Source organism: Alnus glutinosa, chromosome 2 (genome assembly GCF_958979055.1).
Source record: "Alnus glutinosa chromosome 2, dhAlnGlut1.1, whole genome shotgun sequence".
Lineage (NCBI taxonomy): Eukaryota > Viridiplantae > Streptophyta > Magnoliopsida > Fagales > Betulaceae > Alnus > Alnus glutinosa.
In genome coordinates this window covers 1,245,589-1,272,489 of record NC_084887.1, presented here as the reverse complement: position 1 = coordinate 1,272,489, position 26,901 = coordinate 1,245,589, and the positions used below count along the sequence as shown (strand labels likewise).

Sequence of the window (26,901 nt, the reverse complement as noted above, 5' to 3'; positions counted from 1 at the left end):
AATTTTTTCATATTTATTTATTTTTTTCTCTATATAATCTTTTTACAAAAAATCATTCATATCCATGAAATAAGGACATTATCATGTGAGAGATGGGAGATGGGAGAAGAAAATGAGAGAAAAAAGGAAAAAAGTGTGCTAATCATGTGAGAGAGGAAGGTGAAACAAAATTTGGTGAGTGGGTTGTTGAGTGAAAATGCATCATCTAATTTGGTTAGTAATTTCAGTCATCAAATTTTTTTGGTTAAAATGGTGAGGTTGCTGGGAGTGGTTTTTCAGGATTTTCATCAAATTGGCTCACCAAAATAACTAAAAAATTATTTTGGTGAGGCTACTAGGAATGCTCTTAGACAACCACACGATCATCTTAATTAATTAAAAAATATTTAATTTTTAAATAATAAATTAATTCTTATTTTTGCAAAAGTTAAGTATATGTTTAATTAAATTATTTCTACAATAAGGAGAGAAGAAAAAATTATACAAAAAATTGTATTTTAAAAATTATTTTATGTTTTAAATGGTTTGTTAATGCATTTGTAATTGACAACCGAAAATAAAAATAAAAACAAATAGTAATTCACCTTTCGACATTTTCTCCACAACTTCACTTCACCATCAAATCCCCACGCTCCCCCAATTTTCCCTCCAAAATCCAAACCCCACCAAAAAAGCACCAATTCCCAATTCCCTCCAAAATTAGCATTCAAACACTCACAAGCCCTAAAATCAAAATTCAAACTTTGCAAACCCGCCTATTTATTTCAATTATGAGCTTCCTCCATACCCATCTCCCCCAACCCACTAACCGTTCTTTCAATCCCTCCAAATTCCCGCGATTCCCATTTCTCAAAAACCCTAATTTCGTCTCTCTGACCACTTCTTCCATGGCCTCCTTCAAATCCTCAATTTCCATGAGCCGCAGCAGTGATGGTCCCGGTCGGGCCTCCGGCGAGGTACACGTTATCGTGGGGCCCATGTTCGCCGGCAAAACCACTGCTCTTCTCCGCCGGATCAAGTCTGAGGGCAACAATGGAAGGTAAATTGGGCCATTTTGGTTTTTGTGGTTATGGTCAAATAATGGGTTTAACCGTTTAACTCACTTGTTCTGATCTTTGAGTAGAATACTTGGCCTTCGCATAATAATGGGATTTTGTAATAAATTGGAAAAATTTTGTATAATTAGGATGTGATTTTTGGCTGAATTGTTTGGGTTCATGTCTACCTATTTAAGCTAAATATATATAAAATGTGAATTTTGTAACACGGACTTGTAAATTAAAAAGTAAATTTTGAAGCTTTTGAGAAGTGAATTTTGTGTATTCTTGTATATTATGTTGTTTTCAGTTTATTTATTATTTTTTAAATGTTATGGGATTATCTGTGATGCGTAGGAATGTGGCAATGATTAAATCAAGCAAGGATTCGAGATATGCGAAAGATTCGATTGTGACGCATGATGGGGTGAAAGTCCCGTGCTGGGCGTTGCCAGATCTGTTGTCGTTTAGACAGAAATACGGGGATGATGCTTATAAAAAGGTATTATTAGAATGAACTTGTATTAAAAATTAGTTTTAATTCTTTATTATTAGGTGATTTGAATGAATTTGCTTCAGATATTGGTGGTTGGCAAGTGTATTGATATATGAAGTTATAGTTTGATGCTCAATCTAAAATGAGTACATTTAGATGATTAAGATTGGTAGTGGCATTAGAGATGAGTGATTGGTGTGATGAATGGTCAAGTTTTTTTAGATGTCCATTCTCATTGGAAGCTGAAAGCACTGAAGGGATCACAATATTGGGACAGAACAATTTATCTATAATCCCCATGCAAGAAAATTAACTTAAATGGCAAAAATAAATCACAGGGCTAATATATATTTTTGTGAGCTGTCGGTCAATTTCATCAGATCTTAGATGCTGAGTAGGCAGGCAGAGGGATGAAACTTTTAGTTTAAGGAATGGTACCATGCATCTTGTCGACGATATCTTGTTTTGTTTACACGTAGGAGGAATTATATAATTAGCATATGGATGCACTCTATGGGGAGGACATAGTTGAAGTAATGGTGGCATTTCATCATCTTAATTTGTAGTTGCTACTAATCTGATATGCATAACATTCTGATTCTCTTGACAGGTGGATGTAATTGGAATTGATGAAGCCCAATTTTTTGAGGATCTCTATGATTTTTGCAGCAAGGCTGCTGATCATGATGGAAAAATTGTAATTGTTGCTGGCCTAGATGGTGATTACTTGAGGTGGTCTTCAAAACTATTTTATTTTTCCTATGTGATTATTTATTGCATCATTGTTTGGAAGATATCATTGCTTCCCATTTGATGTGTGCGCAACTCTTATTGGCAGAAGGAGCTTTGGCTCAGTACTTGATGTAATATCTCTTGCTGATTCTGTAACCAAGTTGACAGCTCGTTGTGAGCTCTGTGGCAAAAAGGCTTTCTTCACTTTGAGGAAGACAAAAGAGACACAGACAGAACTGATTGGTGGGGCTGATGTCTACATGCCTGTCTGCCGCCAGCACTATGTTAATGGACAAGTTGTCATGGAAGCTGCAAGGAGTGTTCTGGAATCTTGTAAAGTTAATAGTGATTGCTATCTTGAGGCAACTTCAGTTGTTTAGTAACATACATGGCTTGTTTACAACCTACTAGTATAACTACATTTGATTGGGCTGGTATTGTTTTTCCATTAGTTGTCTGTAATCTACATAATACGGTCAGTTTGGACATTTTCATTTAGTGTTTCTTTGAATTTTTTTTTTTTTTTTTTTGTTAAAAAAAAGAACTTATTATGTATATAGAATGAAGTTTCTTTCAAGAAATCCATTTATTGGTGGATGTGTGTTATTAAGCTATGCAAAAAAAAAAAAATTCACGTTCTCCCTTTTGTCAAGATTATTCATTATTTGCATGGTCACTGCCCCCACATTATGTGAACCGCTGTGTGGATATATATATATATGTTCTTGGTTGCCTGAATTTCTTTATGTATTCTCATGTGAAATCTCTAGTTGTGTGTAAATGTACATCTTTTTTCCTTTTACCAAAATAGATCCAGAAAGTAGCAATTATTTGGCCCTTCATAATCTGGTTTTGCATTACCAGTTTTGATTTTTGTACATCTTATGTAAAAAAGTTATTCTGCTACATTGGCTTCGACTGTAGGCCATGAGCACCCGACTTTCCCTTCTGTTTTCTACTTCCAAACAAGGTCATCCAGTGGAAGATCTTCAGTATTTGACTGGCATACTTTCTTTGTGAAGCAAAATTCACTGAACCAATGCAACCTGTCACTTGTCCTAGAGGTTTCCTCTTTTTGGTTAGAGATCTACTTTCCATACCATATGGTTTCAACATGCTCTGTTTTTTGGTTGAAATTGGTTCTGTTGTCTTTGGAATGTTCTGCAATTGAAGGCTCTTTTTCAAGGACATGAGCTCTTGTTCAAGATTCTGAATTCTCAAGCTTGTCGACTCATATTCATTTCTTGAGAACTCAGGACTAATGTCTTTTTGTAACAAAAAGCTCAAGGGTCTTCTGCCTGGATGTGCTCCATCTGTGTATGGACTCTCTCCTAGATTCTGGCTTTTGGAGTTTGGATACCTAGAGCTTGAGAGGCTTCCAGAGAACTCTCCACAATGTGCATATCTAAATGAGTCTGAGCATTCTCTGAAAGCTTGGTGTGTGCTAAGTTGCTGAACAAAAAGTGCCTGGACAATCAAACGTAGTGGCATCAACTCATTTTGAACAGCCTCAATACATGCCTCTTGTGATAGTTTTTGACAGTTGAGATACTTGCATACTGCCCCCTTCTCTTCTTGTGATATACTTGAGTGTGCCTGAAGAATAGAAATGTATAGGTCAGAGTAGATTAGAGTAAGGCATAAGCTTGGATCAGTCCAAAATGAGAAAGGACTGTTGCTCACTGACCAATGTTTTTTTGGCAGTATGGGAAGAGATTGATTAAGGATAGGTTGGCTGAGTTTATAACCTAACTAAGAATCAAGCTTTACTCAATCTTTGTCTTGTATTCATACATGTTTTTTTTTTTTTTTTCTTTGTAAGTATTTATACATCTTATGAGTTATTAAGACTTAATAATATTTTTTTTTCCTTTTAATATTGCAATCTAAAAGTTTCAGGTCAATTCTCGAATGTATCAGTCAGTGGCTGCAGGATACTCATCTAAGCATACACCACCAAGCTTTATTTGACATGCGTTTGATTTCAAATTGATCCAACCTGATCAGGTTGCATCTTTGGAAAATGCTGGAGTTGTGAAAGCTTACCTGTAGGAAGGTGTTCATTGCTCTGTAGAGTTGATCATGGCTTTGTCTGCAAGAGTTTGGAACTCTTTCAATGAGTTCCATGAATCTTTCAGGCCTCATGTCTGGATCAGGCACTACATGGGAGAGATATACATCCCATAATTCTGCAACGGCCGAGTTTCTTGCCGAAGGAGTATGGTTTGTGTCCAAGTTAGATGAAACATATGTTGAAATTATGCTCTCCATCGTAGCCAACTCGATGCTGGAAGAAATCGAATCAGTTCCCATTTGCGGGAGGATAAAATCTTCCACTTGAGCAAATTGCAACATAGACGCAATCTGATCTTGCAACTTGACCTTATGATCACTTCTCAAACCAACTCCAAGGGATCTAGAAAGCAATGCAAAGTAAAATCCGACAGGAATCAGTCTACCAGCTTTCCCTCCGATGGGCAGCAGGTCAAGTATACCTTGAAGGATTGCTGCAACTTTGCTATTTGTGTCATCATCCCCAATTTTCTCAGCTGAGTTCTCCCAAAATTGGCGTGTCTTCTTGGAGACTACCCATTTGTTTGCATAGAAAACAACGATGGGGCTCACATATTTTTCTTTCATACCTTGTCTTCTCAGGGATCCTATTATTCTTTTGAAGAATACAAATGGTAAAGCAATTAGATCCTTGATCCAGAGGTCCTGGCTCACTATCTCCTTCACTGTTTCACAGTTCCAAGCTTGGCTAGCCAATGCCTCCAGTGTGACCACTGGTCGGTCCCGTCTCCTCTCCGGGTCAAGGATCTCCATGCAAGCCATGAAGGCAAGAGACTCGATGCAGCGGCTCACTATCAGCAACTCCTCAGACCAGGGAAGCAATGTTCGGCACTTCTGGAGTACAATTAGGGTGTCATCCCAACTTTGCAGAACCACTTGGTTCAGGTAGAGATCGAACCGCTCGCAGAGGTTACTGGAGCAGTAATCTTCTGTCATCTCAAGAAACTCTGCTGCGCATCGAAGTGCTGCTACATTAAAAGGGTCAACTAATGTGGAGGAGCCATAGACAAATAAGGCAATCATCTCAAAGGTATCTGGTCCTCCAGGAAAACCTTGTGGTAGCTCCAGATCAGTTGAGTCATCTAATCTTTTTTTGAAGTATCCACTCTTTGAAGACAGTGGGTTCTGCAAAATAACCAAGAAGAGAACTTAAAGGTAAGCTACTCAAGATTTGGTGCTTCAAAATTAAGTCCTTTCTTTACATTTCATGCATATATATATGTAATCTTGTTCAAAATTCTGCAGAAGCAGGACTTGGGGTGAATTAGATATGGGGCATAGTTAAAAAACTGTAAAAGATACTATGAAATGACAGACACTGGTATATTGAATTTAGATTTAACATTTCTCATACCTTGTGCAGGTTGAATATTCTATCACCAACTCGAACGCGAACCGAAACAGGCAAGCCGGTCTCTTGGCTCCTGAGACAAAGAACCACCCAAACATCAGGAATTCAGAACATTTGCAAGGCATGCTAAGACATACCACAAATAACAATCATTTAGCCAATAATCTTACCATGAAATAATCTTAATCTTGAGCAGGACCCCAATGTTAGGTGAAGAGAAAGGGCTTGAGGCCACTGATGAACTATCTTTCGAGCTCAGAACTTCCATTAGCAGAGCTCATATAAGTGCTTTCAAACTGAAAGTAAAACTTGAGAAAGCTCTCACAGTTGATTTCACCACAAGCATGAACACATTCTTCTGAATCTTTTCTCTCTCCCAATGGCCATAAATGCTAGAAACCCATCTCGAGAATCGAGGTAAAGAGTACTACTGGAGCTTCTAGAATTCAGAAAACCAGTGACAATAAAATAAAAGAGGTGGCTTGAATCTGCTTGTCTTTATACACATTCGTGCATTTTCTTTCGGAGTCAAAGTCAAATGCACACGAGTGAAACTCGATTTCCAAGTTTTAAGGCTTCAAAAACGTCCTCGAGTGGCGGGAAAAGTTGAATTCTTGTGCTACTCTATACTTGGCCTCGGCCAGGAAAATATGTGCCTTGCACAACAAGCTTGTATGCACAAAAGGTCATGCGCGATTCATGTGAGCCGTAGGATCTCTCGACTGTCTGATTGGTCAGTATGATCTTGCAATGAACTTCATTTGGCGTCCCTTAGTTAAATGGGTTATGTTTACTCTTGACCGACCGTTTTATCTTTTTTTATTTTTTTTATTTGAGATAAAGGTTACATTGAAAAACACAAACAAAACGGAGTGGGCTTCCTAGTCCCTAACATCAAGACCCAAACGGAAAAGGTAATACAGACATGAGAACAAACAGTAGGCAATGGATTCAAAACGGATCCGAGCCTCTTTAAGGGCCACACAAAGTGGTAAACAAGAAAAAAGGGCTCGGTTAGGAGTTCCAAGCGGTAAAGACAACAACCACCGTTATGTAATTGCAAGGAAAGTACTGTCAAAAACCGAACGAAAACCATTGAAGAGGAACACACTCTGGTGATAAAAGTCTCTACTAATAGATTTGACCATATAAGAGGTGGAAGACGGTAAACCAAAGAACACAAAATCAGCAGAAAGACAAAAAAAAAAAATTGCGGAAAAACACTAGGAACACAACATAAATACAACAAAACACCAAAAATCAGCTGCAGCGGTGGAGCCACAATTCGGAAAGGCTCCGGTTCAATTATTATCAATGATATCCTCTTATATTGTAGATACCAAGTTTTATGGTTTTGGATTTTTTTTTTTTTTTTTTTTTTTTTTTTTTTTTTTAGCAAAGAATAATCTTAGAATTGATTGGCAAAAACACGTCAACAAACAAAATTGAATAAAAAGTGTGATTTCTAACTTTTTCTTCTCATATTATAATGGTTGCTGTTATGGAATAGACCGAATAGTCACGGAGATTGTGGAGATCTCATGGAAAAATGAAAAGGGTGTATTCGGAAATAGCAAAGAAGAAAGAATGAAAGAGAAAATTATTGAAAAATGAATAAAATATGACAAACGTGTTACGTGGAGAACTGAAGATGAAGTGCGGGTGAAGCTTTGTACCGCATGGCTTTTTAACAACCAAGACGGCACGGCTTCTGAATTTCGGGCTCTTTGAAACTACGGCTTTTCCTTGCTTTCAACCAACAACTCTCAATCCCGATAATCGCTTCTTTTTTTTCCTTTATATATATATATATATATATATATATACACTTATATTTTTAATAATGCATATGATTTTCACGGATTTTTTAAAAATATGTGAGAATCATATGCATTTTGAACACATCAGTTTAATAGATACGCTGTATTTGAGAAAATTCATTTGGCGTAAAACTTTGTCCATGACTAATTAATGTACTTATACATGGACAAAGTTTTCTTCCAAACTGAGTTAGAGAAAATTCCTCCAACTTAATCTATTAAACTGACATGTGTCCAAAATACATGCGAGAATCACATGCTCTGTTAAAAATACACGTGAGAACACATGTCAATTTAATAGACTGAATAAAAAAAATTACTCTAACCCAAATTATTTATTTATTTAAAAAAAAACTGTCCTTTACGTATATAGTTACATATGCACACATCCATGCATATAGGTATGAATTGTTTGGTGGGGGTTTATATTGTATATAAAATTCTACTGCCATGTGTTGTTGCCAGATCTCTCAGATATTAGAATCACCACACATTTCCTTCAAAGTTGCAATGTTTATTTTATTCCTCAATTAACCTGGAAGGGATTAATGCTTTGATCTAAATCAAGCAATACACCTACTTTAATCTAAAACCTCAGCAGTTAATTATGCTTTGATCTCAATCAAGCAATACACCTTGTTTAATCTATAAAGTCAAGCATTCAGTGATTTGAGAATTCCGATAGCTGTTTTTAGGTTGCTTTCTCTGTGACTTAGGCTCCAACTAGCTGCACTATGACCTTCCCAAAGTTGCTCTCAATACTTCTTTTCGGTGTCAAAGATTTTATCTTGCTGCGTCTAACAATATATATGATGGTATTTCATTTAAAATTTTAAATAACGTAACAATGTATTCACCGTATAGTAAACATATACGGTATTAGATCTGTAGTAAAATCTAATTTGGACTATAAAATTTATCTTTCCTATTTCACTTAAAATGAGGAGGATATTGGTTTACCATCCCATTAAATGTAACTATGCAAGAGGGCACACAAGATTGGTGCTAAATGACATTGCAAATAGCAGATTGGTATGTTTTGCTCATACTACAGTTCCAGTGGCTCAAACAAAAACGACCTGGCCCAAGGTAGGTTTGCGGTGAAGGGGATGCAGGAGTAGAACCAAAACTTCTCATCAAGGAGGTCAAAACATAAATGAGAATCCTAACTGCCATACAGCTTAATGACGTAGCAGTGAAAATCATCTTTGGATCAGCACTTGTTAAAAAAAAAAAAAAAAAAACCAATGACTGATTTTCCCTGCCACGTCATCCCAGTTATATGACAGTCATATAACAGTTTACTAAATAGTATTACTCACACACACATATATATATATGAAAAAATTCAAAACCCCCCTGGCCCACTTGGTTACGCCCTTGATGGGAAGAACATAGAATGATAGAAAGAGCTCTGAATCTCAACTTTGATGCATAGACATCTTCAGTTCAATTTAGAAATGGGGATTAAAGCGAAAGAGAATGGTTGGCTTTGAGCTACTTAAGGAGGTCTACACTAGCAAGATTGGGCAGATTCCAAGCAAGAATTCTTTTTTGGCTAGTCAAATATACAAGAGCATCTAAAAGCTTGGATCACGGGGATCCTGAATAACATCACAAAACAGCATTCAATAGCATCCAAGCCAGAATTCTAACTACGACAAATGTATGCATCACCTGCCAAAGGGATAGAGCGACTTGCAGAAAGATCCTTCTCAAAGAGAAATGCCAAAGAGGGCAAGAGTATGGTAGTACTTAATAAAAACCAATTGGAGATATTATTATCTAGCAGTCAAATTGATTAACAAAAGAATCCAATTACACGGATTGACAAATGAACTTGGACTAGACAGTACTGTCATTTTTACTTCATTCTACTATTTATGTACATAATAGGTTTCTGAGGCATGTCAAGAAGAGAGAGAGAGAGAGAGTTATGGATAGTTGTAGGCATAATCTTCATATGAAAGTCATCAATCAGTAGATTGGTCAGAGAAGAAAAAACTAAAGTTAATGGCTACCTCTAAGCATGTAGTTCACTCAAAAAGCCATCAAACAGTCAGCCCAGTCTCTTCATCGTTGACTTCAGAAAAGAAGGGGTCCATGAGAAGATCAGATGCTGAAGGTCTTGCCCTTGGCTGGGCTATGCACTTTTCAATGAATGCCTTAACTTCTGGATCCATCACCTTGTTCAAAGCTTGGGGCATTACTCCAGTTGTCACCTTCTTGTATATCTTGGCAATACTGTCACATTCGCTGTATGGGATCTCCATTGTCACCATCTCAAGCAAGCACATTCCAAAGGAGTATATGTCAACCATCTCAGTGTAGTCTTCCTCATACAGCTCTGGTGCCATGTACTCTGGTGTCCCTATAATTGAATGTGCTGCATGGCTCTTTCCTACTATTGCTGCCAACCCCAGGTCACCGATTTTCACCTATATGGAGAAGTCATAAGGCTTCAGGGTCACAAATCAATAAAATGTCCAACAGAAAATACCATAGATCAACTGAGAATAATATGAAACCCCATTGGATAATTCTTTTTGGCACTTAAATTGAGGAACTGCTGTTGAACTCCTGGGCCAAAGTATGCAAGGCTCTGTAAGACTGTATCAACCCAGGAAAATCAGATCCTGAAGTAATCTTCACCCGCTCAGCAGGCATATCCAACCAATCACCTAGTGTTTATAAGCTATTTGGCAATCAAATGGTTGAAAGACACTACCACAGCAGAGATTTTGGCTGTAAATAACTTACCTTCTAGTGCTACATATATTCAATTACACTCCAAACAACAGAAGAACAACCTCAATAATCTATGAAATTTGAATTGATTGAAAATGAAAAACGCAAGAATCTAGATAAATCAATTTATCCTCATTAAATGAAAAAACGAAAACCAATTTCTTTAGATTGGAAATGACTTATTACCTGGCCAACGTTTCCGTTGATGAAGATGTTACTGCAATTGAGATCTCTGTGAATAATGCATGGATCATGGGTATGCAGATACTCCAATCCCTCAAGCACCTGCTTTGACCACTTCTTCAAGGCCTTAATGGAAACATGGCGATGCTTCTTCCTGTAATCCCTCAGGTTTCCAGATGTGCACACCTCAGTAATAAAATTCAACATGTTACGCTCATCATCCTTCCAAACACTGTAACAGACAATGATATATTTGTTCTTCAATGTCCGCAACAGCTTAACCTCCGAGTGAAGCCGATTGATGAGTACCGGATCCTCGCTGAAATTCCTCAACCTAACCTGATTCCAGGCCACCTCTATACCTTCCTCCTGATCAAAAGCCCTGTAAACCTTCTTCACAGCACCGCAGCCAAGCAGATCATTGTACCTACCAAATCGTCCAGTAGGATCAACCTCAACAAACGGTTCAGCCTCACGGTCAGACGCAGTCGCACTCTCAGCAGGCATCTTCAAAGATTAATAAATAGAACTGGGTTAGAACAAGGAAAAACATTGCCTTTCCATAAATTCGAAGTCTAAAATTTCAAGTGCTAACACAACCAATTTCATTCCAACCATTAAACTTCTAATCCTTTGAAAACGTGAGAGATTCACAACTATTGATCCAAAACACGAAATGCAAACTATTCAATTATGTGAATATCCATTCATAACAATTTACCAAATACTGATTGATTTTTTAAAATAAAAAAGAAACATGGTAATCACAGACCCAGAGTTTAGACTATAAAATTCCCAATCGTATTTGTGAAGCCAAACCAGAACACAAAGAATCATAATCCTAAATTCTAATGATAACACCAGACAATGGGAAAAAAGTAACAAAATTCCACTTCGCTAACAAAGCTCCAATCAATATGAATGCATAGTTTCAAACTCCAAATAATCAATATATAATAAAAAAAACAGTAAAATAAAATAAAAATGATAAATAGGACTGTTTTAATTATTAAAACTTTTATAAATTGGACATTAAAAAATGCATAATTAATTTTGCGGAAACAGGTAAATTCAAATTCTTGTAATCTTTCTTAAAATCCAAAACACATCCACAAGCAGCAAATTATGCACAAACAACGATATCAAAACTTCAAGATCGAGAACAACGGCTTAGATTGCAGCCAAACCAGAACACAAAGAATCAAAATCCTAAATTCTAATGATAACACCAGATAATGGCAAAAAAGTAACAAAATTCCACTTTGATACTCCAATCAATCTGAACGCATGGTTTCAAACTCCAAATAATCGATATATAATTGGAAACAGTAAAATAAAAATTTTATTAATTGAATATTAAAAAAAAATGCATAATTAATTTTGCGGAACCAGGTAAATTCAAATTCTTGTAATCTTTATTAGTTGACAAAAATCCACATCCACAAGCAGGCATAAATAAACATGTGAAATACGATCAACGATACCGAAACTTCAAGATCGAGAACGACGGCTCAGATTGCAGCTCCGATCGTACAAAAAGCTAGAGAAATGCATGATCGGATTGAAAATGCAAAAATAAAGAAGCGCAACAAAGCTAGGGTTTCCAGAATTCAAATGTAGGTTCAGATATACGTACATCTGTACGCATTCATGTCACGTAAGGACGGACGTCAACACGTAGAGGTGTAAGCAGAGAGAGAGACAGAGAGACAGAGAGAGAGAGACGGAGTACCTTGACCTTGAGATCGCGAAGCTGGAGAGTCTGTGAAACGCTTGAGAGAGAGAGAGAGAGAGAGAGAGAGCTCGTGAAGAAACAAAACACAGAAGCGGGAGGTGGAAAAAACGGACAGGGGCGGCAGTATTTATACATGTCGCCTACTGGGATGATTATTTTTAAATTAAATAAATTAATACAAAGTTTCTTTTTTTTTTTTTTGGTACTAATAGCTCGTGACACGCTTTACAATTTGAACTCTTTTCTGACCCATTTTTTTTTAGGGTTTTTTGGTTTTTCTTTTTCTTTTCTTTTCTTTCTAACTATGGGCTTAATTTATATGGCCATGTTGTATTTTTTTAAAACCTTTTAATGAGCTTAATTCAATTTTTGAACTAAATATATTTATAAATTGTAATATGAAAATACAAGTTGCATTGTAAATATTGTAATATGAAATTACATTTATTTATAAACTTTGGGTAATACAAAGCATGTGACATTTTAAATTTTTATATGCATTTTTAATTGAGATTTGTAATTCTTACCCGCATTTTAAAAAATGTATGTAATAATGACATGTTCTAAGAGTAATGTTACATACTATATATTCATCTAATCTCCATCTCATTGAACTGATGTGATAGCGCTCATTAGCCATTGGATCAGCCACTGTTAAAAAAATAAAAAATATTGATTGATGGTCATTGCAACATTGACCTAGTGAAATGAAAATGTAATATGTAATATTAGATATTCTAAAGACACATAATACTACATTATTATTTTATTGGACTGATGTGGTAGTGCCTATCAACCATTCTAAAAAAAAATTCAAGGACTTATGGGCACTATAACATCAACCTAATGGAATGATGGTGTTGTATTTAACATTATTCACTAAAGGCGTATGTTAATTTAATCTATTAGAAGAAGAATTTGTCTTTAAAATGTATAAACATTGATGTGGTTAAGGTTAAATTAATAATGATAAATGGTAATATAATAAAATCTAAATTATTTAATTTGAAAAAAAATTATATAATAATAGTATACGTTAAGGATGTGTTTTTAAGTTTAAAATTTTCTTTTTTGTTTGCTTGGTCTAAAGTATGAGTTCCCCGTTTCCATTTCATTGACACTCAAAAGTGAAATCCAAGCCTATTAATTTCTGTCTTTTTTTAAAAAAATTTTTTTTTTTATATTCCTATAACTAGGAAATATATTTTAAGTAATTTCTTATAGCGCGAAAAAAAAAAAAAAAAAAAAAAAAAAAAAAAAGAAAAAGAAAAGAAGAAGAAGGAACTTGACGAGCAACAAGGATTCAATTTCAACCCATGATTCAACCTTGGAATGGTGCTTCACTAATCTGTGTCAATGGCTAAGATCCAATAGTTTTGATATATAATAACCATTAATCATGAAGAAATGAAACAAAATCCTCCACTAGATTCATCAAACAAAACTATTATTTGATGTTATCTTCCTAGAGAGGTAAAAAAAAAAGGGAAGATGTATCATTATTTGATATGTGAACAAAAAATTTCTCCAAATTGGGTTGAAGGCAATACATCAAACTGATCACATACATTTTGAATACATTAGAGAAAATTCTCTAATCTAACCGAATTTGGAGGAAAACTTTATTCCTTTGATATGGTTAGAAAGCAACTAGAACTCAACTTTAAGGCCTAAATCTGAGATATGGGATGTCTTTTTGGTTGCGGTACAAGCAGACACACAAAAGATGTCATCCATTGCATATGAAGCCTGTGATATTATCAAAGGCTCATTTCTTTTTCTCTGGTTTCTCGAAAATGTGAGAACAAGAAGTCGTCCAATGGCTGCCCATCAAGTCCGAGGGTGCAGGTAGCTGAGGATGGTTGAGTACAATGATCATTCAACAAAAAGTTCATGTAATACCCGTGTCAGAATCAGAACACTGAATCTCAGGATGGCCTTTTAAAACCATCTTATTCATGGCAGCAGGTGAGGGGACCGAGACTTGCCATTAATGCTGGACCATTAGAAGAAGTAAGTTGTTTCTGCCTCTGTGTTAAAAAAGGGATTTGCCCTGGATCAGCTTTCAAAGGGAAAAATTGCACATAACAATTCAGATGTACTGTCTAGGGTTCTGGGTGAAAATTCTGGGTCCAGCATAATTTTTTTTTTTTTTTTTTATTTTGATAAGTAATTGCAATTTATTGAAAAGCGCTAAGGGGCGCAACCCTTATACACGGGAAGTATACAAGAGAGCCCTTAAACGGGTCGAACAAAAGGTCCAGCATAAAAAATTAAGGGAGAGTTCTATATTCCATTGAACATCCAAGCCTATCTGAGGCAATAAGTTGAACTTTCATTGAATTAAGACAAGCAGAAAAGATGATAAAATGGAAGAGACAACTATGCATATAAAATACTGAGCAGACAAGCTCATATACCTGGCAGCATATGTTTCCAACATTACCAAGATGCTCTGCTCATTACAGATGTACTCCAGGCTAAACTAAAATTTTCATCTCAAGATTCAGTAATAAAAAGAAAACTGTGGCACAATTGGAGAGATCATAAACCCAAACAGACTCTAGACTCCATTATCCAGCCTACTGCTCCATAATATGGCACTAAAGTTGAATTCTATGGCAGTGAAATCCGTCCACTCAGGTGGGTGCAGACACCTGTTTGCAGCTTGCATTGCAGCAGAGATAAGGAAGTACTAGTCCAGGCCTAGAAAGAAGAGAAGGATTAGTAATAACAGAAAAGCCGTATTGCCAAGGTGTTCTCCAGTCATGAATCTTACTAGTAGTTATCTCCACAAGCTGTAGGGAAAGCAAGGCATTCAGCAAAGAGCAGCCAGCAGCTACCACAGCATCCCGCCTGAAGCTGAAGGCAGGAATGCAGGGCAAGTCTGAAGGCACCAAGAAGCAACAGAAAGAGATTTATTAATTCTTCGCCCCGGCAAAATGAACATGGATGACCAGTAAGTCTGGTAGCATGGCATCCAATGTCAAGCCAAAGATTCACAAGCGCTGCTAAGCAACAAGGCTGAGCCCTAAAATGAACAAGGATGACCAGGAAGTCTGGTAGCAAGGCATCCAATGTCAACCCAAAGATCCACAACCACTGCTAAGCCTGTGCCCTAAAATGAACAAGGATGACCAGTAAATCTGGTAGCATGCCATCCAATGTCAAGCCAAAGACCCACAAGCCCTGCTAAGTGTTAAGCAACAAGGCTCAGCTGGGGCACAGGAGAACTAAGGATGGGGGTTACATAACAGGGATTGGCAAACTCATTCGATTCAGGAACAGATCATTTCCTTGAGCTCCCTATTTAGTTCCTCCCACAAATATCTACAAAACAAACAGAAGATTTAAGAGGTGGGGAGGAAACCCTTCCAAATTTCCATACAACAAAGCAACTGGAGGAAAAAAAATGCTCATGGTCTTTGTATTAAGCCTTGCAAGATAAAGCAAGTGGGACATTTGCAATCCATTGTATTTTGGTTCCATTCATTATATTCAACAACTTAATGAACATAGAAGAAAACATTCAAGTAGGAACAATCCCAAAAAATAAAAATAAAAAAATGAAGCAATTAAGCTACAGTCATAAACAGCATTTTATTGCTTGAAAGTATCAAAATATTACACAGAACAAATAAAAATAACTAAGGAGGATTAGAACCCTCTCTTACAGAAGGTGACCTGGAACCCATACTCCCATCTATACCAAACCTTGAAATGCTCCTTCCACTTTTAGGAGTGGCCAAACCAGGGCTTGCACCTCGGTAACTGGCCCGGAGAGTTTCATCAACAGTAGAGGAAGTCTTTGCAATTGCATTCCTTACAAATTTCTGGGCAGCAGGAGAAAGTGTCCGCACACTTGGACTAGCACTTCCTCCTCTAACAGGGGACGGCAGTGGAGGCTTCTGAAACATCTTTGACCTCTCCCTCAGCTTGCGTGCAGCCACCCTTGACAGCGAGTGAGCCTTCTCATCCCTAACAGGCGCTCGTGGAACCTTATAATGAGGCCCCTCCCCACTACCCCCGATATCAATTGGCGTGTCCTCAGGCTCCAACCTCAATGGGGTCCCTTCAATTTCACCCCACGTAATAAATGGCGACTCATCAACCCCAGGTGCAGGCGAGGGAGTCCTAACAAAACTATACCCATTCTCTGTTTTCTTCACTGACTCCACATAAAATGGATTTGGGGTCCTCCTCAAATCATCCAAATCATACTTCTTCAACTTATCTCCATCCCTATCAAACACTGGCATCGGAGACCCCCCTGCTACCGGTGTATAAAGCACCTCAACCTTCCCGTCATCTTTTGGCCTAGAATCCATCATTTTACCATGAAACCTTGTATTGGCACGACTGATTTCCTTTGTTAGACCCTTTAATCTAACTGCCATTTCCTCCTCCGTCAATGGCGCCTCACCTCTATCCGATGGATGATACATCAACAAATTCTTCGCTGCATACTTCCACCCTTCCAATGTACTCACCGGTTGGTCCGAAGTACCATACCCATCAGTACTAATTCTCTCCCTCTTCACACCACCCTCAATTGCCTTAATATCTTCTTCCTTTTCACCTTCTAACAAATACTCATATCTCTCTTTCCTCTTCCTATTCACTTTCTCTACAATCTTCGAAAAACTATAATTGTCCTCGCTCGTATACCGCCTAAAGAACTCGTCTAACGTCAACGACACGTCCACCTCACCGTTTACATCCCTACACTCGCCACCACCGGATAATTCCCCACCGGAAACGCTCAAATTCATCGCGGTTTTAGGCGTTTTAGCATCGAATTCATCGAAAGGAGTTAAACTTCGTGCGAAAGTGGAACCGGGTGTGTGAGTTTTGCCATCGGGGTTGGGATTATTTACCTTTCCGCCACGGCGCTCCATGATCTTCAACTGGGCGTCTCGGATTTGGACCGGGTCACCGGTCTTGATCGCCTCGAGCCAGTCGAGCCGGTCCCGGAGCTTCGCGATATCTGGGAAGAAGTCCCGCTCGATGATCTTCTCGATCGCCGCCACATAGCTGTCCTCGTCGAGGACCTTGGGGTGTTGGCTCCTAGGGTTTCTGGTGGTGCTTGAATCGGGATTTCGATTGCCTTGGAGGGTATTATCGGAAATTGTAGATGGTGAAGGGGATGAGAGGTGACGAGGAGAGTGACCAGGAGAGAGAAGCATATTGAAGAATTAGGGTTAGGGTTTGATTGATGAAGAGGTATTGAAATTTGGGGTTTCTGAGAGCCAAATAGAAAGGGAATTAGGGCTGTCGTTGATTTTTTGGGAACTGATTTCGACGAAGGGGAACGAAGAGTTTTCGTGCTAAAGATGAAGTTTTGTGTACGTTGCAGTTATGTCCTTGTAGTTTTAGGAATTATAGTTGTTGTCCTAAAGCTGAAGGCCACTTGTAAATTCTTTTTTTTTTGTTTTTTTTTTTATAAGTGGCCAAACCCGATTACCCGAGTATCCGATTTCTTAACCCGTTCATCAAAAGCTTGTTAGAATATGTTTCAGAAAATAATTAATTTTTTTCACGGTTTGAAATGAGAATAATTTTTTCTTTTTGGCAACAAAAATAAATGGTGGGAGGAGATAATCAAAGGTTCACATTCCAATTCAAATTCCCTATAATTCTCTGTCCAAAGAGAATTATGCCGAACAATCAATAGCGATCAATCACTCTCAAGCTTGAACATTCGATGCTAAGTCAATATGCCTATTTCGAACGATACATGATTTATGACCTTTTTAACTTAAGATTAGGGACTAATGTTAGATCGTTTAACCATTTGAATGTTGTAGACTGTCAAGAGAATTATTGGAGGAAAACATACGAGCAAGGTTATTTCAATTCTTTCATGACATGTGTATTTTACATAGCAAAAGTATATGCTTACAATTCACATGAAATATATTTTAGAATGATGTGAACTCCTATTTTGTGAAAAATGATTGATAAATAAAAAAAATAGTGAAATACATGAGTTTTGTAAATGCATACATATAAAAGAATGTGAATAATTGTATCGTATGTCATGGTGCAAAGTGTAACAGGATAATGGTCATGGGCTACTATTATACAAACTAACCGTATAGTTAAAGAGATTTATTTTTTTGTATGACCTTAAATCCAATGGTTTTACAGATGACCGACACACTATATATATACGGATGAGGGTTACAACTACAGCATCGTTAGTAGAGTGAATCACCCAGAGTTTAAATCCGGTTGAGCCACTAATGATGACGGCACGCACGCGGTAATATTCAGGGCCATCCGTATTGTTCGAAACAACATCAACCCTACTAATAAGAGGTTAATATCATGAGTAAACATAAATGTTTAGCATATGACATGCTTATTTAATATATGATGTACTATATTTATAATGCGTTACCATAGCATTTTTTTTTATTCAACGGAGGACTTCATTCATATTATTGCTCGTGATTTACAAACTTTTACTAAATAGCTGAGTTCATTACATGATAATATGTATACCATGTGTATTATTACTTACTAAGTAGTGGACTTACGCTTATATCTTTTTCATATGTAAAACATGTGGTGTTTTAAAATTGGCATATCTTTAGATGTTGGATTCGAGAAAGATCTTGAAATAGGTGCGGCCGCTTGGCGTAATAATGATTTGATTTATGTTTGATGACTCATTACAGGATTTTTTAGGCTGCTTATGTAATTAGTACATTTAGGTAACGTTACAGACTTAGTGCCTTTATAACGATGATGTATAGTACAATTTTAGTTAATGTGATGATTCTTTGTAGATGTTTTGATTGTAATGATTAATGTTGATAGAATGATTGAAAAATCATATGTTTTCGTTGCTTAATATTATTGTTAGAACAATTTTATGTATGGTGACGTGTGGATCTTTGATTCGCTGTTTTTCTTCTTAATCTGCAAGGAAGAACAAACAATGAGTTAGAGGGGGGGTCTCCCAACGTCCCCTCTTCGATGCCTAAGTCAGTGGGTCATTTTGGAGAGTATTCAGAGTCGAGAGTTTTTGTATATTTTTAGTATATAATCAGAGTGTATTTTGTACCTGAGGTAGCAGCCTATTTATTGGCACATACTATCAACCGCATTGTTCCACCTTCATGTCATGGCTGAGTGGGACCTTTAGTGGGATGAGATAGAGGTTGAGTGGGAGAGTAAGAGAGTGGGACACTTACAACTCATTGGATAATGTATTTATCCCATGTGTTTCAAATATAGCCTTCAAGGTGTTATAGGACTCTGTTAAGCCCTAATGACTGAGCGGGTCAAGTTGGGCCAGCAAGATCAACTGGGCCTTGGTTCGGGCATAGGCCCATTTGCCTAGGGGATAATAATTTCCCCAACAGATACCCCCCGATTCGCATTGGCTGATTTGTCCAACTAGTCGGGCATTGGGAATCTTCTTTTGTACTTACATATGGGGCTATTTGTATCTGTTGACAGTGAGAATTCAATGTTGATCGTTAGTCACTTGTGGAAAGCATGGTTGTTGGAGTGCCTAGCAAGCGGCATAGCTTTTACCCCCTTGTGCTTGTGACTTTAGTAATTGAAATCTCAATGGAGACCAAGTATAGAAGATTTCACTTTGCATGTGATAGTAATTTTGAATGCTTGAAGTTGTTCGCAATTGGAGCCTTTCATTGGCCGTTGACAAATCGAAATATCTCCTAGCTGCGTCAATACGACAATCTTCTATTCGGGATACTCGGGCTATCTCGACCTCGGGATATTTCTGTCTCGGAATTTTATTACCGTCTTGGAAAATTTCCTGTTTTTGCCTCAGAATTTTGTTCAGATTTGGAAAATTTCTTAGGCTCGGAAAATTTTCGTCTCAAAAACTCTTTTAGTTTTGGAAGAATTTTTCGTCTCGAAGACTTTTTGCCTCGGCCTCGGATTTTTCGCCCTTGACTCGGATTTTCATGGCCTCAGATCTTGGGATCGGACCTCAGATTTCTGGCATGCAGATTATGTAGGGTACTGCTATGTGTTTCTTTTGTAGGGGTTGTCTCCACTCGACTTCTTTACCAACACAATATTGGCTAGCCATTCAGGATAGTCAACCTCTCGAATGAAACCGGATTGCAGTAGCTTCTCCACTTCCTCATGTATGGCTTGGTTTATTTTTGGAGCAAAATTTCTTCTCGTATGATTTTTTTGTAGGGGTTGTCTCCCCGTATGGTTTTCTGCCATGACTTTTGTCGAAGCAGGATCCCTGAAATCTGTTAGAACAGATGTATATATGTACCGAATAATGATCAGTTTGCATACCTGAGTCGATAGGCTGATTTCCAAACAACTGTGGTTGTCGGCGTTTGATAATGTTTGGAGCCTTGGCTGAGGCTTTGGATGCTCGGACTGGTGTCGAGGCTTTAGTGGTCTGAGGCTTACAACAGCTCGGGGCTTATTGTGGCCCGAGGCTTATGGCAACTCAACTTGTACCGAGGCCTTTTTGTGCTCAAATCGTGCTGAGTAATCTCAAGGCAGGATGAGGCTGTAGTGCTCGAATCCCCTCAACGTGATTCGAGTCATATAAATTTCTTCGACCTGAGTCCCCTCAACGTGATTCAAGTCTCGACTCGAATCCCCTCAACATAATTCGAGTCATATAAATTTCTCCGACCTGAATCTTTTCAACGTGATTCAAGTCTCAGCTCGAATCCCCTCAACGTGATTCAAGTCATATAAATTTCTTCGACCTGAATCTCCTTAACATGATTCAAGTCTCAGCTCGAATCCCCTCAACGTGATTCGAGTCATATAAATTTCTTCGACCTGAATCCCTTCAACGTGATTCAAGTCTCAGCTCGAATCCCCTCAACGTGATTCGAGTCATATAAATTTGTTGCGATGGCGTTTTGCATTTTAGTATGCAACACAGGGTCTTCTCGAAGCCACCTGTCTTCCAAAGAATATTCTTTAGTTGGTTGCCATCAAAATTCTCTCGGCGGACCCTCTTGATGAGCTCTTGACTTCTGTAGCCAAGGAAGACCTGCGTAGGAGAAGCTTGACAAAGCATGGGTATTTTTTCAGAATTTTCCGATCTCGCTAGATTGAGACCTCTGGTATGAAATATTAGCCTCGCTTGTGTCTAAAAGGCACATACGTATGCATATATGTAGTAGAATCTATCAATTAACAATTTATTATTGCAAAGTATGCAAAATTGCACTAAGATTCAATCATGCGACTTGATATAGTCTTTTGTTTCAGTTTTCTATTTCACCGGGTTGGTACCCCCCAACTTTTATCCTTAGCTGATTTTTATAAGTATGAAAGTTTAGGATATTTGTTTTGTACTACCAGAGGAAAAGTTTGTTGGTACCCCCCAATTTTTAGACTTGATGTGTAGTCATTTTTATATGTTGCGTTGAAAAGTTCATTTTAAACTTCATCGATCAATGCATGAGATATATTTGACTGTCTAAAAATTTATGAGTAGGCTAGCATAAATGAAAATGTAGAGAGTGAACTTATCTCAATATTCTGATGAAGTTGTGCATTGAGCCTCGATCGGATTGCTCCCTTGGCTCGGAATGTTTCCACAGCTCTAAATTTATCTTCGATTCGGATTTTTATCCTCGGGAAAATTGGAGCCTCGGTCGGATTGGAGCCTCGGTCGAATTTATCCTTGGCTCGGATTTTTTATCCTTGGGATTTTTTGACCCTCAGGAAAATTGAACCCTCGGGAAAATTGAACCCTATCTTACTGATGCGCTGCAAGTCCTTGCTGCCCCCAGAGAGAGTTATAGATCCAATGCTCAAATTAAGAGTCAAATCAATAGAGTTTGATTGAATAAATGCCTTAGCCGGAGTGATTAGTAATGATAATGGTGCAATTTCAAGCATGTGATCCGATCTACTTCTCTTATGAACTTTGAAATGCGATTCAAATGTGTACAAGATTGCGTACTTTGGCTTCGGTAAAAGCCAAGGCATTTAAAAATTTGCTTAATTGATTTGTCTTACAGTACACATAAAGAATAATCCTTTCTCTCTCTCTTTTTTTTTAAAACAAAGCACAATGATACATTTAGAGGTCTCGGCCAAATAAGTCTGCCTTGATATTCTCATGATATAATATTTTTATATTTTCAAATGTTATGTCTCATGTCTCCATAGTTTAAGAAAAGAGATATTATGCAATTTTTCACATGTTTGTAGGTTCAACATATGGAGATAAAAGAAGAGTTTAGACTTATCTGGAGTATTTGATGTAGTTGGATGTCACAACAGTTGTAGGGAGATTTTGATAATTTTGAGGAGTTCCACGGCCGTCTTTGAGTCGAAGAAAGGTTTCCTTCAAGGCTTTGAAGCCGTACAAAGGCATACAAGGATTAATCCTCTTTGAAGCATTACTGATTATGAAATCCATGACCTTTTTCAAAAGGCTGGATAGGATGCCACTTGTGTTCTTCTTCGTTATCTTTCCTCTTGCCATGCATACATGATAACTCCACGGACCGAGGCACTTGGGGCCTTGAGACTACTACCACCACTTGCATGCAACCGGTTCCCTACTGCCACCACTATACACGTGTTTCCTTCAAAAGTATTTCCTGGTTCCAGTTTCGAGGACCCTTCAATCCAAAACCCATGATCGACACTGAAGCTTCCGTAGTTGCCAACCAAAACCTTTCGAGATCTGGTAGGTTAGCTCATCTTTTTTTTTCTTTTTACTCTGCTACTGTCTCAATAATTCTTTTGTCCTTATAGCAAGTAGGACAATAATGATTCCACCGACTGAGGTGCTTGGCGTCTTTTTGTATCATCCACAAGAGTTCTGCTTAGAGAGCTAGCCTTTTGGCCCCGAGTGAGTATACTACACCCGCGAAGTCGGAGATCCTTGTCTACTGCCAAAAAGATAATTTCAAATTCATCCCTTGGCCAAATGGCTCGGTCTTCATGCATGTGCTCGGGCCTTATATTTGGTAAGTAGTGAGCACTGATTTAATGCTAGCTGAGCTCAAATATGTCAGTTGGACGTGGAAGGCAAGACCTAATTCAAGTTATGAACCAACATGGGTGTGCCAAACGAGACCGTTCCTGGTAGTCTAGCTGCCAGGTGCGTAGCTCGGTACTCTTCGCTGGTTAGGTCTGTGAACCGATTCGACTCTCGGCGATGTTGCGCTCGTTTGTCATTTGGAGGCTCGGAGCTTCGGCTTGGCAACCAAGAGAGGTCAAGGCTGCTTTCCACTGCTCGGATACTGTACACGATACTCGCGATGTTTACCCGGAGATCAGCACCATATGGTGGCTTAAAATCGAAGTGTCATGCTCTTCCTTTTTCCCCGCATTGTGCGGCGTGTGGAGTTTCTTCCTTTGGTCTCTCTTTGGAATTTCTTCCACAACTTGTTTCTTTATGCTGTCGAAGATCCAGTTTTGTATTGGTGTGGAAAGACCATTAACACTCTTCCAAGTTGTTTCCTGAGTTAGAAGCATTGAACATAAAAGAAAAGCACAAATAACACACCTTTCTTTTTCATATATATGCATTTGAAAACCTGGGCTTTAAAGCAGTAGAGTTGGTTGGTTAATTGGCCTCATATCTTGTAGATATTATTATTATTATTGCTATTATTTTATCATAACATGGAGTACGAACTTGTAAGAGTTTATGTGCACATGACCATGTTTTCACATAGTCATATTCAAGCCAGTAAAATTTGATCTTTGTCCGCTTTCCATGGGACAGATATTTATCATTGGATTTCATCATAACACAGATATTTATCCAAGTCATAAATTTCTAATTTCCACAATTTTATCAAAACAGAATTAATAAAAAGAGAGGACCGTGAACTTATCTGTGAATTTGATGAAGATAGTCTTTTTTATATTTCTCCAGCAACTATATCTGTGTATTCCCGGATATATCGACTCTTGCTAAGCCTTTTGCAAGAGGCCTATGCTTTGAGGCTGTATTGGCGACAGCAAGAGTTGTGTTGGTACAGTTTCTAGTATGGTGACGTGTCGCCTGGTGATTCGTTGCCTCCCTCAACCACACTATCTCGATCTCTGCAAAATAACAAATGACTAGTCGGGGGTGCCGACTACGCCTACTCCAATGCCTAAGTCAATTCAAATCAATTTCCTGGAGAGTATCTGTAATCTCAAAAGCTCAGAGAATATATCGTATTCAATACCTGGCGTAGTCGTCTTATTTATAGGCTTGGAGTTGCAGTTCTACTGGGATTCTTGAAGCCCAGTTGAACTAGGAGTTTGGGTCCTAGTCTGTTCGAATCTTAACCTTATCTTCAAGAAATTTGAATAAGGCTACAGAGTCCAAATTGGATAGCACTCATGCCTCTTCAATCTTAATTCCACGTTATTAGCAATCTTATCTCGTTGATTATGGGATAGAGGCTTATCCTTGGTCTTTCGGGATAATGGCCTTATCTCACTCTAAGACAATTGTAGTACACTTTGACTTGACCAACCCCCCGAGGTGATAATATCCGATACATGTTCGCTCCGATCGGACTAGGAGATCTCGGAATATTATCGCACCGTAACAGGGTTGTGGAAAGTCCGAGATGTTACCACACTGAGACAATCTTTTTATACCGGGTTGTGATGAAAACTTCTTAGACGGTATCGTAGCTTATGTTAATCCTCCGAGGCATAAATATCTGAGATATGTTCGCTCCGATCAGACTAGGAGATCTCGGGATATTTCTTATCGTTACTGAGTTCGATAGGACCGAGGTGTCATCATACCTAGACGATCTTCTTCTACTAGGTCATAACAAATGTCCGAAATGTAACACCGAGATGTTTTAAGATTAGGATCCACGTGTCCTCGGGGTTGATTTTATCCATAACAAGTTGCTTATGCCATAAATTATGGAAATCATGTGAGCACATTTATTGGTGGGCCTTTTGTTTGTAATGCCAGCCTTGTGAAAGCATGTTGTGGCATGTACCTAATGGACTCGGTGGACAAAATTGAATGGCTCGGGCCTAAAGCTGGGGCTTTCTAGAAAGGCTGCACAAGACACATCTTCACGTGCGCACTGAGAAGAGTGCATGGCGCCACAAGTGCCTTGGTCTCCATCAACTGTGTTAACGATTTTTCACACTCTACAGACACTCTGAACCTGATCTGCGAATCGGTTTACGAACCTAGTGTTTTTGGGAGTTTCGGAAATGGCCGACCCGAATGCCGGTCGAGGAGGTGTTGTCATGGCATTGGCAGCACTGGGCGGCTGCGTTGCTGCACTTTGAGCTTTGGACATGGTGAGGTCTGGGTTGGAAAACCGGGTGCAGAGTCAGAGGATGGAGGATCTTGACTTCGCACTGTACCTCTTGGGTGAGCTCGAGGAAGTACTCTTTTAATTGGGGTTACCAGTCGCTCCGTGGCAGATAGATCTATGTCAGGTTTACGATTTGGGTTGCTCTGGAATCGGACCTGGCAATCCCAGAAACTTCGACAACGGCTGACCTGAAGGCCGACTGAGGCAGTGGTGTTTCAGGCGACATTTCTGGAGAAGCCAAAGGCGATCCAATAGGCGTCTTTGCAACTTTGATGCATTAGATGGGATTCCCCAAGCTGTGGGCTTTTTTACGTGTGTGGAGACACGTGGGATCGATTTTTTTTTACACCATAGAATGCAGATCGATGGTTTATTTGTGAATTCAACCAACTAATCGAATGAGGATCTGGTATTGTTGAGCACAGGTTCGGTATGTTCGAACGTGCACCGACTACTAATGATTATAGATTTACATATCTGTTGCCTGCAAACCCAAATCTGCGTAAATCTGTCTCTGTTCACGAGGGCGTGATCTGATCGCAAGTCACCATTTTGAATTTATTTTTCTCAAGAAACGATTCATCGCTTCCCATAGACGGCGCCAAACTGTTAGAACACTTTTATGTCTGGTGACATGTGGATCTTTGATTCGCTATGTTCTTCGTAATCTGCAAGGAAGAACAAACAATGAGTCAGAGGTGGGGTCTCCCGACGTCCCCTCTCTGATGCCTAAGTCAGTGGGCCATTTTGGAGAGTATTCAGAGTCGAGAGTTTTTGTATATTTTTAGTATATAATCAGAGTGTATTTTGTACCTGAGATAGCAGCCTCTTTATAGGCACATATTATCAACCGCATTGTTCCACCTTCATGTCATGGCTGAGTGAGACCTTTAGTGGGATAAGATAGAGGTTGAGTGGGAGAGTGGGACACTTACTCCTCATGGGATAATGTATTTATCACATGTGTTCCAAATATAGCCTTCAAGGTGTTATAGAACTCTGTTAAGCCCTAATGACTGAGCGGGTCAAGTTGGGCCAGTAAGATCAACTGGGCCTTGGTTCGGGCATAGGCCCATTTGCCTAGGGGATAATAATTTCCCCAACAATGATCTTTCGATGAGTAAAGATCTATTGGTCTTATTCTTTGGGGGAATTAGACGGGAAGATGTACTAAGGAGTTAATTACCAGTTAATTAATTTTTCAGCGCATTCCATACACATACCCTCAAGTGTTCACTCCTAAGTGCTCCTTCCAAGTCGTGGTAGTGAAAATCACAATTGAATGAAATAACAAATAAAAGTATATGTAACATCCATTAGTGATTTTAATTGCCACGTAAATGAATGAGCACTTGAATTTCTTATAGAAAAAATGAGGAGCTTGTACCTTACAAGATTGCTCGTTGGCAGTGGCTAAACCACTCATTTTAACCATAAGGGTAGTTG

General features: G+C 38.4%; 4 protein-coding genes across 5 annotated transcripts; 1 reads left to right on the top strand and 3 right to left on the bottom strand.

The window, feature by feature from the left end:
- Positions 1 to 614: 614 nt before the first annotated feature.
- Positions 615 to 2,789, top strand: LOC133861279 (thymidine kinase a). Of its 2 annotated transcripts, none has more exons than XM_062297030.1 (4): positions 615 to 1,039; positions 1,395 to 1,539; positions 2,144 to 2,265; positions 2,375 to 2,789. In XM_062297030.1, exons 1-4 carry the CDS (start codon positions 771 to 773, stop codon positions 2,643 to 2,645), a joined length of 807 nt encoding a protein of 268 aa, XP_062153014.1. In that variant the 5' UTR covers positions 615 to 770; the 3' UTR covers positions 2,646 to 2,789. The 2 variants fall into 2 exon arrangements, with proteins under 2 accessions (XP_062153014.1, XP_062153013.1); XM_062297029.1 differs by having other exon boundaries at positions 618 to 1,039; positions 2,372 to 2,789.
- Positions 2,790 to 3,028: 239 nt separating this feature from the next.
- On the bottom strand, positions 3,029 to 6,268 carry LOC133861520 (BTB/POZ domain-containing protein At5g48130). Its single transcript, XM_062297305.1, has 4 exons — positions 5,860 to 6,268; positions 5,693 to 5,762; positions 4,312 to 5,463; positions 3,029 to 3,861 (listed from the first exon to the last, which is right to left on the bottom strand). Exons 1-4 carry the CDS (start codon positions 5,955 to 5,957, stop codon positions 3,169 to 3,171), a joined length of 2,013 nt encoding a protein of 670 aa, XP_062153289.1. The 5' UTR covers positions 5,958 to 6,268; the 3' UTR covers positions 3,029 to 3,168.
- A 3,019-nt stretch (positions 6,269 to 9,287) lies between these two features.
- On the bottom strand, positions 9,288 to 12,267 carry LOC133861048 (probable serine/threonine-protein kinase WNK11). The gene is made up of 3 exons (XM_062296745.1): positions 12,173 to 12,267; positions 10,444 to 10,947; positions 9,288 to 9,947 (listed from the first exon to the last, which is right to left on the bottom strand). The coding sequence occupies exons 2-3, from the start codon at positions 10,945 to 10,947 to the stop codon at positions 9,561 to 9,563; spliced, it is 891 nt and encodes a 296-aa protein (XP_062152729.1). The 5' UTR covers positions 12,173 to 12,267; the 3' UTR covers positions 9,288 to 9,560.
- Positions 12,268 to 15,756: 3,489 nt separating this feature from the next.
- On the bottom strand, positions 15,757 to 17,526 carry LOC133860772 (uncharacterized). The gene has a single exon (XM_062296381.1). The coding sequence runs from the start codon at positions 17,359 to 17,361 to the stop codon at positions 15,823 to 15,825; it is 1,539 nt and encodes a 512-aa protein (XP_062152365.1). The 5' UTR covers positions 17,362 to 17,526; the 3' UTR covers positions 15,757 to 15,822.
- Positions 17,527 to 26,901: the final 9,375 nt, after the last annotated feature.

Excerpts from the sequence above, each read along its gene's own strand:
- LOC133861279 (XM_062297029.1), top strand. The coding sequence starts at position 771 with ATGAGCTTCCTCCATACCCATCTCCCCCAACCCACTAACCGTTCTTTC. Across the intron at positions 1,540-2,143 it reads GGGATGATGCTTATAAAAAG|GTGGATGTAATTGGAATTGA; the intron begins GTATTATTAGAA and ends TTCTCTTGACAG. Across the intron at positions 2,266-2,371 it reads CTAGATGGTGATTACTTGAG|AAGGAGCTTTGGCTCAGTAC; the intron begins GTGGTCTTCAAA and ends TCTTATTGGCAG.
- LOC133861520 (XM_062297305.1), bottom strand. The coding sequence starts at position 5,957 with ATGGAAGTTCTGAGCTCGAAAGATAGTTCATCAGTGGCCTCAAGCCCT. Across the intron at positions 5,464-5,692 it reads GAATATTCAACCTGCACAAG|AACCCACTGTCTTCAAAGAG; the intron begins GTATGAGAAATG and ends GTTATTTTGCAG. Across the intron at positions 3,862-4,311 it reads CAATGAACACCTTCCTACAG|GCACACTCAAGTATATCACA; the intron begins GTAAGCTTTCAC and ends TCTATTCTTCAG.
- LOC133861048 (XM_062296745.1), bottom strand. The coding sequence starts at position 10,947 with ATGCCTGCTGAGAGTGCGACTGCGTCTGACCGTGAGGCTGAACCGTTT. Across the intron at positions 9,948-10,443 it reads TCAACGGAAACGTTGGCCAG|GTGAAAATCGGTGACCTGGG; the intron begins GTAATAAGTCAT and ends TTCTCCATATAG.
- LOC133860772 (XM_062296381.1), bottom strand. The coding sequence starts at position 17,361 with ATGCTTCTCTCTCCTGGTCACTCTCCTCGTCACCTCTCATCCCCTTCA.